A 9,935-nucleotide genomic window follows, 5' to 3' on the forward strand; every position below is an offset into this window, starting at 1 on the left:
TTAAATGGGTAGGAGAGGTAGAAAGAAGAGAACTGGGGAAGAATATATATATATATATATATATATTAGGAAGGAGAGGAAGACTGCAGAGAAGAAATTGGGAAAGGCAAAGGGGAAGAAGGGAGGGGACAGAGACAGATGAAGACAGATCCACGCAGCAAGAAAGATAGATAGTAAAGCCCTGCTCCACCAGATGCTGAGTCCACTTCCCCTCACCACTTTGTTAGGGCTGAAATACCTCTACTGGGAGACTTACCTCGGGTTCAAGGAAGGCCAGCTGTGCCATGCTCCTCTGGGATGCTAGGCAGGAGGAGTGTCCTCATCCCAAGCAGGAATTGGCAGTCCCAAGAAGTCTTCTGGAAGCCCACACTGGCTTAAGTCTGTTGTTAGGATGGCTTGGACCCACCTTCTTGGGCAGCTGTGATCCTATTCCAGCTGTTGAGGCAGCACACGGTGCATATATCTCCTGGTGTCACAGTTACAATGTCCACATGGAGGCTCAGAAACAGGGAGGGGTCACTGGACAAAATTCTCCACAAAAACTAGATTGGGTCACTGCCTCTCAGCTTCTGTATGACATCTTAAGGGCCACCTCTGAGCTTCTTACCAGGAGAAACGTTGCTCCCTGGGAGGGCAAGATTTCACTCTTCTTGGTCTCTCTTAGATCTGAGAAAAGCCTGCATCTAAGATAAGAATGCCACGACACCTCAGACTGGTGTCACCCATGTCCTCAAGGCCCAGCCTGGCTGCTGTGGAAGGGACATTCTGTACCCCTCTCTGAGGTCTCCTTTCGAAAACCTTAACGTTGCTGTTGGCTTCATTTGGCAGCTTTTAAGCATTCAAGTTTCTGAAGACTCGGGAGTAAGATGTGGCAGCTTCAGGCACCAGATATGGAACCAGGAAAAAAAGATTCAGGCAGGAAGTGTTGAGAATCTGCTTCCTCCACATTGTCAAAGGTCCTGCGTCCTTGTCTTTAGTTCTACCAATGCCTAAACCAATAGAAGGGAGGTGCTCCCATTTAAGAAGCTGGGATGTGTAGTCTATTCTCCCTTGATACCCAGATCAGTAGGGAGAACAGTCTGGAAGGTTGCTACGGCAACCAGAGTCCCTGGAGAGCCTGGCTCTCTCCGCAAACCTTTTACTTTCAGGCATGCTCTGACTTGAAAAGGCAATGTTTGCACAAAGACAAGGATAATGATGAGGGTAACAATATATACACACACAGAGATCCATGCACACATGTCCCCACACTCACCCTCAGCTAGGGGCATCCCTTTGGCCACTGGGGTGGGCTCAGGAGTAATTAAAGTGGTTGAACACAAAAAGCACTTTCTGGCATTGGAATAGGTTTCTGAGCCTTAAATATCCCTGTCTTCTACTATATTCCAGGCTTGGAGAAGTCAGTCTCCTAGGTAAAGTGACCTCTAGCCACCAAGTCTACTTCAAGAATACACTCCATTCTGAAGGATACAGGAAAGGATGGAGGCCCAGCCCAAAAGACCAGTGAGAGACAGAGATCTGATGGTCTACAATGGCCTAGTCTTAGGCTTTGGATGCAAGGTGGAAACTTCTGGGGAAAGGCCTTGCCTTTGGGAGACAGGAAGGCAGGATGATGAAGTAAAACTCAAATCCATTACTATAATTCACACACTTACATAACATCTTCCCCACCTTCCGGGGTGAGTTTATTGATATTCCCCATGAGGTAGGGAGGGAAGACATTAATGTTCTCATTTAATGGATGGGGAAACTGAGGCACAGAGAGGGACTGTGACACCAAAGCTACCCTGTAAAGCTGTGGCAAAACCGAGATTGTGATATGTCACTCACTGGAGCCACAGTGGCTCTCAAGCCAACCCTCTGAGGTCAGTCCCTTTGTAAGCTGCTCTTCGAGAAAAACCTTTTTAAAAAGCATCCCCTTCAAAGAGTCTTAAAGTGTCCATATAAAATTAAAAACACAGGAACAGTCCTTTGGGGTTCAGAACTGCACCCGTGAGAACTGAGGACAGTACATCACAGTTTGTCAAAGGCAAAACTGAAGGGCAATGTTACTTGGGGAGGGGGGCAGTAGGTAGCTGGAAGGGGTGGTGGTGGTTTCACAATGGGAGAAGATGGCTTGGTCCAAGTGGGAGCCACCAAGTTACCTTTGCGGTTAGAGCAGGCCAAATGCAGCTCCAAAGGAAGAGCAGAGCAGACAAACGTTTGCTTGACTCAGCAAAATCCCCTAAGAGTGAGACTGTCAACAAAATGACCGTGTGCCTGTTTCTGGCTCCAAACCAAGTGCTGTTGCCCGTGGCAGGGGAGGAAAGCAATGCTGGCATTCAATGTGTGAACTCACCTGTCTGCAGGATAAAGCTGAGGTTGCTTTGTTTAAAAAAAAAAAAAAATCATCTGCAATCCTAGGTCCCAAGAAGAAGGGTGGAGGATACCTCAGAGAGGTCTGGGCTAACTCGGGAGAACTGGCTACTGTCTGTAGCAGAGTCCCTCTGCCTGTCCAAGGTGACAGTCCCTGCTAAGTGGCACCTAGGGTCATATATGCGGCACAGCCAGTCACTTGGCTCTGGTCAGCCTTCTCTCCTGGCTCTGTAGTTCCCTTTTCCAGTTCCTCAGCTCACAAAGACGCTCGCACAAAGAATATTTGGCTCTGAGAAGGAGTCTTCCTGGAAGCTCGAAGAAATCAGAGAATTAGAGTAGAGAGGATTTATGTGGACCCCAGCCAGGCTCTCCTGTGCCAGATCACACCTAGAGCAATCTACCAGCCCCTTTGGTCTAGAACTGACCCTCGTGTCCCTCAAATAATCCAGTTGGGTAGTGTTTTCTCTAATTCCATCCAAATTTAGGCATGAATAACTGTGCAGCTGACAGCTCTTCCAGCCAGAAGGTGGACAGGGCACTGAGCTAAAACAGCAAGTTGAATTCTTTTCCAGTCTCCAGATTCTGTCAGTGACCAAGTGGCCAGAAGCTAAGGAAGGTGCATGACCCAAAGCAAAGGACGCTAAAGAAGGGACCTGAGTAGAGCTGCTTCCTATTCTATTGATGTCACCATTCCTAGTGATAGTACAAGACCCAGACGTGAAAAGTCAGTCTTGAGTGAAGGTTAGGCAGAAATGTGTATCTCATCCACTTGACAGATGGGTATGATTGGGTGGCACCGTTGAAATTTCCAAAATGTCACTAAGATGGAGAAACCTCGAATGCTGCGAGGATTGAGCAACAGTCTACAGTCCAGGTATTTGGTCCAGGATGCCATGTACTGGGTATGGGGGAGGGGGTTCGAGGTCCTCTGGAGCTAGGGCGGGAGTAGTGAGCATGAGAAGGAAGCCTGAGAGATGGCTTGCTCAGAGCTCCCACTTTCCTGCAGTCCATGCCCGCACCCATCAGACCTCAGTGAGCATCCTTTTCTCTGCATAAGCTCGATGTGGAGTTGGAAGGTAGCTAGGTCGCCGTTCTCGTGAAGCCTCAGAAAAGTCAGGTTTGCCAAGCCCATTGTCCGTTGCCTTCAGGTCCGGTGTAGGCTGCCCACAGGTGACGTGGGTATACTGGCCTTGCTCTTCCTGTTCTGTCTCTCGGTGGTAGAAGTAGTTAAAATTGGAGACAATGACCGGTACCGGTAGAGCAATGGTGAGAACCCCAGCAATGGCGCACAATGAACCCACAATCTTGCCCCCCACAGTCATGGGGTACATATCCCCATAACCTACCGTGGTCATTGTAACCACAGCCCACCAGAAGGCATCTGGGATGCTAGGGAAGAGCGAGTCATCATCATCTGCCTCTGCGAAGTAGACAGCGCTGGAGAAGAGGATGACTCCGATGAAGAGGAAGAAGATGAGTAGCCCCAGCTCCCGCATGGACGCCTGCAAAGTCTTACCCAGGATCTGCAGCCCCTTGGAATGGCGGGAGAGCTTGAAGATGCGGAACACCCGGACCAGGCGAATCACCCTGAGGATGGCTAGGGACATGGCCTGCTGCCCATTTTGGCCACTGCCACCACTCACGGACTGCTCGTGACGTTGCACTAGCTCAGTGCCCAGGGTGATAAAGTAGGGGAAGATGGCCACCAAGTCAATGATGTTCATGATATTGCGAAAGAAGGCCGCCTTGCTGGGACAAGCAGAGAAGCGCACCAGGAGCTCAAAAGTGAACCAGACGATACACAAAGTTTCCACCAGAAAGAAGGGGTCCGTGAAGAAGGAACCCCCGAGAGTACTGAATGAGGACGTTCCCCCGGTCCCCACCCCCGCAGGTGGAATGCCACCGGGAAATGCATAGGAATCCTCGTCCTCTTCTTCTTCCTCGTGGCTCCCCCTGGAGGCCGGGGACATGCGGGTCCCACTACCCTCATTGCTCCCGCCACGCCCATCTGCACGGAACTGGGGCAAGGTCTCCAGGCAAAAGATGACGATGGAGATGAGAATGACCAACACTGAGACGATGGCGATGCCTCGAGCGGGTCCAGAGCTCTCCGGGTACTCAAAGAGGAGCCAGACCTGGCGCTGGAAGGGCTGGGAGGGGAGCGGTTTCTCATCTTCGCCCCCTTCGGGCAGGCAACCCTCATCCTCCCGGAAGGCCGCCAGGGCTTCGTCCCCCAACTGATAGAAGCGGATCTCTTCCATAAAGATGTCCAGGGGCACGTTGACCGGCCTACGCAGGCGGCCCCCGGATTGATAGTAGTAGAGGATGGCATCGAAGCTGGGTCGGTTGCGGTCAAAGAAGTACTCGTTCCTCAGGGGGTCGAAGAAGCGGACTCTGCGGCCAGGGTCTCCCAGAAGCGTGTCAGGGAACAGCGATAGGGTGCGCAACTGCGTCTCGAAGCGCAGCCCGGAGATGTTGATCACCAGCCTCTCACTACTACAGCAGCCACCGCCGCCCGCGGCCTCCTGGAACTCTCCAGCATCCTGTTGCTCCCCCTCCGGCCCACGGACCTCCCCCGGCGCCGCCAGCGTCAGGGATTTCTCCGATCTCATGTCCCCTTGGCGGTGCGCTCCCCGCCACTAGGACGGCGCCCACGACACGAACTCGGGAGCGCGGCACACGCTTACCAGCTCCGGCTGCGCCCTCTTTTAGGGTGGGGCCGGCGATCTGACCTGGCGGTTAGGTCGGTGAAACCTGCCGCTGGTTCCTCTGCCAGGCTAGGTCTGGGATGTGGCTCTGGCTCCCAGTAGCCACGCCTCAGTGCTCAAGATTACTGGGATGCCTGGAACCCGCAAACTGTCGCGCGCGTGAAACTGGCTGCCCGAAAAGACGCGTGGCTTAGCTCCCGGTGGTGACTAAAACTGGGCTCGGGGACCCACGAGTCCGCCCTCCAGACCTGCTGGCTCTCTCTGGGTCCTGTTGTTCTTCTCCAGCCTTACAAGACCCTGGATTGCCGCTGGTACCGAAGCGCCAGATGCGCCTCCCTCCGGCTCGCCAAAGACTCTTGCCCGGGCTCGGCCTCCGCCTCCGCCCTACGTCCACCACCGAACTAGGTCTGGCCAAGGTCGCGGTTCCAACCGCCACCTTCTTCCCAGGAGCTGTTCCACAGGCCTTGGGACCGCCCTGGGGCTGCCCCGGCGCCGGAGCGCAGGGACCCACCTCCCACAGCTTCTAGCCTTGGCTACACCCGCAGCGGCGACAGCAGCAGCAGCAACAGCAGCAGCAAAGAGCAGCAGCAGCAGGCTCAGCTCTCCGCTCTGCCCTTCCTCCCCAACACTCTCCAAGTGACGTGGCAGGCCCCGCCTGCTGCCCCCTCCCACCCCACTCTCCCATCACACCCCTTACCCAGCCAGGGGCTGCAGCAAGCCTAGATGCTGGGGAGAGATATGTACACTTGCCTCCCCAGTAATCTTTCCCGCGCTCGCCTGGCACGCCTCTTGCTTTCTCACATCCACACACACGCCCCCACCCCCACCCCAACCAAGCCGCCGCAGTATCCTAATAACGCACCCCCTCCATCCTTCACATCTCTTCTCATTTCTGTTCACCGGGCTGACCTGCGCAGTGTATTTCATCAAAAAGAAATCACGCCCTGGCCCAACACACCCCTCCCCTGTATACAGCATCTGACTCCCCTCAACAGATATTTAATGGGGGGGGGGGGGCGGGAATTCCATGTTTTCTCTATCCATGAAGACACATTTGACAATTTCAACCTCTACCGAGAGTGGGGGAAATGAAGTATTTTTAAATATCTTGAGAGCTTTCCGTTTAGGCTGTATCCCAATGTTAATTCCCCCATAGACTCACATTTGCAACCTGGAAGGGTGGGGCTGCAGCTCTCTTCATGGCATAGAGATAGTAACAGGGGAGGGAAAGTCTACCCATGCCCAGTGAATGGGAAACCGTCTCTTGGAGTCCTGGGAACACCCGCCATTAGCTCCTATGAAAAGAACCGGAAGATCATAGTATTAAAGATACACAATATACAGGGAATTGCAGCCCAGAATCTTTGCTCCAAGCCTCCCTGGAGGGAAAAAGAAAAAAGATTCTGTAATTTATATTTATTTGTGTCAAGAAAGGGGGGAGGATAACTGGAAAGGGGGTACATCAAAATGTCAATAAATTACAGCTATGTTCAATGAGCATCTAATGGACATATTTTAGGTGCTTCTCCAGAAAGATGGCCTCTACCCCTAGGCCATGTTACAATGGAGTCTCATTTGGCAGGATCGGGATGGGGCAAACTGTGTTGTGAGGGAACCCATGGCTCTTACTCTGCCTCTCTGTGAATGCCAGCAAGGTTTCCCATCCATTCTGTTAAAGGCTTTAGACTGTTTCCCCCCTAGATCTCATGGATGAAGATGCTGGAGAGTGCATCTTATTCTTTCAGACTGCCACATCCAGGCAGCTTGGCCTTGGCTTTGCTGTGGCCAGAGTGGATTGGCTGGCAATGGCCAGCCTCTCTGTGTGGCTGCTTCTTCATAAGAAAGAGTTTCAAAAGGCTGAGGATGAAAATGGCACATAAAGATTGTCTCAAACCCCGGGGATGCAAGTGTGGGTTCTTAGCCATCCCTTATACACAGACTGTTTTAAAATCACAGCAGTTCTCACTGCAGCTGCTCCCAGAGGGATGAGGTAGAGGAGGAAACCAGAGCTCCTGGACCTGTAAGGAGGAAGTCAAGGGGAGAGAAAGTAAGAGAGATGCTGGCTATAACACCCACTGTACATCCCTCCCAGGTCTCCTTCCCTTCTGCTCAGCCTGGTCTCCACTCCTTCCCTCCCTTGTACAGTGCAGGGAAGGGTGAGAGAGCAAGTGCAGTGCACTCACCCAGTCGATAGTTTTCCCATTTGCAGGCTGTGTAATTAAGCAATTTAGACTTCACACAAAAGTTACTCCATTCAAAGAAAAAAAATTAAATGAAGCAACAATAAATACGATGCAGGAGATACACTCTCTTGTCCCGCATTCTGCAATTATGTCCTGTGTTGTAAATTCACTTGCCCGAGATTCTTTGGGTTTTGTTTTCTAATTTCATCATGAAATATTCATTTGCATGCTTGGTGTCCCCATGGCCACTTTCCACCAAGTAGTTATCCGTGAGATCAGTCACATCCAAACAGGGGTATGAGAAGAAGTTGATTCTTCTAGAAGATGCATCAGATGCATGTTCCTGGTCAACTGGCTGGCACTGCCTCCCACCCTACAGGCAGAACTTGGGTTTGTGGTTACCTTCACATCAGACAGAAGGCTGAACCCCTAGAAAGGCTTCATTGTACACTGGGAGGTTCCCTTGGGAGGCAGAAGCCATTAGCAAATTCATGAATCAGACTTCTGTTTTTAGTTCTTTTGTGAAACAGACTCATTCCCTGTGCCTAGATAGTTCCTCTTAAGTAGATATTAAGGATGAATTTTAAAGAATCACACCTTCAAAAGTGCCAGCTCCCTGAAGGAGGAGGATATGCCGCTCACCTCTCTCTCTAGACACCGTTGCTACTTCCAGTGACAGGTACTTGTGATCTGATCGTCCCTCCGCCATTCACTGGGCTCTGATTCATTCCAGCACAGACTATTTGTTTACTGTATCTAAAAATCAAACATCTGCAGTGACCATAGATGTTAGTCATTTATTCAATTAGTCACTGATTGAGCAGCTATGGGTGGCCACCGTAGTGTCAGATGCTAAACAGTGGACAGTGAATACTTCTCTTTCTAGCCAGGAATCTGTGCCACACAACGAAGAAGATATTTACACACTATACATAATACAGAGAGTAAAGGGATGCTATGTCAGGGATGGATGTAAAAGATAGAACTTTAAAGACCATGGTTCCGTAATGGTTAATTTTAATTGTCAGTTTAACTGAACTTAAACTCACCAATGAGACAGACTTCTGGCCATGTCTGTGAGAGGGTACTCCCAGAATTTCACTGAGGGGAGAAGATCTGTCTGGAATGTGGGCAGCACCATCCAAATGGTTGGAGTCCCAGACAAAATAAAAAAGACAAGACCAGCTGAGTGCTAGCATCTCTCTCTTTCATTTCTTGACTGCAGACACAGTGTAACTAGCCTCTGTTCCTTCTGCCTTGCCTTCCCAGCCATCATGTGAGACACACCTGGGAGACAAAAATGCACCCGTCCTTTCTTATGTTGCTTTTTTGGTCAGATATTTTGTCCCAGTGATAACAAAGGTAATTTGTCCAGTCCCCCTGGCAGAAGGAATATTTCTAGTAAAAATTTAAAGTAGAGAAGTTAATCAGCCAGGAGAGAACATTCTGGACAGACAAGTGCGTGCAAAAGACCAGACAGATTGTGAGCACTGAAGGCTCACATAGACCATGCAAGGAGAAGAGTAAAGGAGATCGAAGAAGAAACACGGGGTAAGATCTTGCAAATGAGGTATTTAGGTTTTATGAATCTAATGGCGGTTCCCATGTGAAGATGTGATTTACACACACACACACACACACACACACACACACACACACACAAAATGAAATGAGAAAGAATTCAAGGGACTGTCTTAGTTACTGTTCTATTACATGGTGATGAAACACCATGACCAAGGCAACTTCTAAAAGAATGCATTTAATTAGGGGCTTGTTTACACTCTCAGAGGATGGGTTGAGAGTGTGGAGACAGGTAGGCAGGCATGGCACTGGAGCAATAGCTGATCCTCAGGAAGGAGGCAGAGAGAGGGGGTGGGGCTGACATGGGCTTTTGACATCTCAAAGCCCATCCCCAGTGACATAGCTTTTCCAACAAGGCCACACTTCCTAATCCTTCCCAAACAGTTACACCAACTGGGGACCAAGCATTCAATCATATGAGCCTAAGGGGGCCATTGTCATTCAAACCACCACAGGGACAAAAGAAGAAATAAAAAGACTAGGGAATGAATGGTATTATGAAGAAAAGATGATGGTAAATTGGATGAAGGTAAGTAATTAGGGTAAGTAGAGTGGGTAGAGATTCTGGAAATGGGTGACTTTGGCAGATGGAGCATTGGAAACTGGTTACCCATGAGAAATAAGCAAGGAACATGTCAGGGCTTAGTTGGAGTAACAAGGTGGATCAACAGTGCAATCAGTTAGGACAGGGAAGATGAGGGATTAAGCCAGTTGAGTAAATAAAGCAAGATCTTGTTTGTAGAGATATTAAATTAGAGAGGCAAGGCAGACATGCAAATGAAGTCATCAGGGTTGTAGTGGCTGATTTGGGTCTGTAACATAGATGAGAAGTATAGGATTTATGAATTTTTAAATTGAGAAATATCTAAATCTATGGTGCTAAAATCTTTTAGAAGAAAAGACAGAACATAGACACCAGGAGATATGTACCAAACAGGATGGCACATAATTGTTAATCATTTCCATCTATTGTGGTTTTGTTATTGTTTATTAAGAGAGGGTTTGATGTAACACAGGCTTGTCTTGAACTCACTATGCAGCCAAGGATGACACTGAATTCCTGATCCCCTCACATTCACTTGCCAAAAGCTAGAATTATGAGTATGAG

The 9,935-nt window shown here is 49.7% G+C and overlaps 1 protein-coding gene across 3 annotated transcripts in view; it reads right to left on the reverse strand.

The window, feature by feature from the left end:
- Nucleotides 1-5,698, reverse strand: part of Kcna6 (potassium voltage-gated channel subfamily A member 6) — a 31,191-nt gene extending 25,493 nt beyond the window's left edge. For 2 of the 3 annotated variants that reach the window (XM_036180442.1, XM_036180443.1), the window contains exon 1: nt 257-5,698. In XM_036180442.1, coding sequence (XP_036036335.1) covers nt 3,378-4,967 — 1,590 coding nt within the window. In that variant the 5' untranslated portion in view covers nt 4,968-5,698 and the 3' untranslated portion in view covers nt 257-3,377. The remainder of the gene's footprint in view (nt 1-256) is intronic. The other variant, XM_036180444.1, reaches the window with a different exon arrangement.
- Between the last annotated feature and the right edge of the window lie 4,237 nt (nt 5,699-9,935).

This window comes from Onychomys torridus, chromosome 3 (genome assembly GCF_903995425.1).
Source record: "Onychomys torridus chromosome 3, mOncTor1.1, whole genome shotgun sequence".
In the NCBI taxonomy this organism is placed as follows: domain Eukaryota; kingdom Metazoa; phylum Chordata; class Mammalia; order Rodentia; family Cricetidae; genus Onychomys; species Onychomys torridus.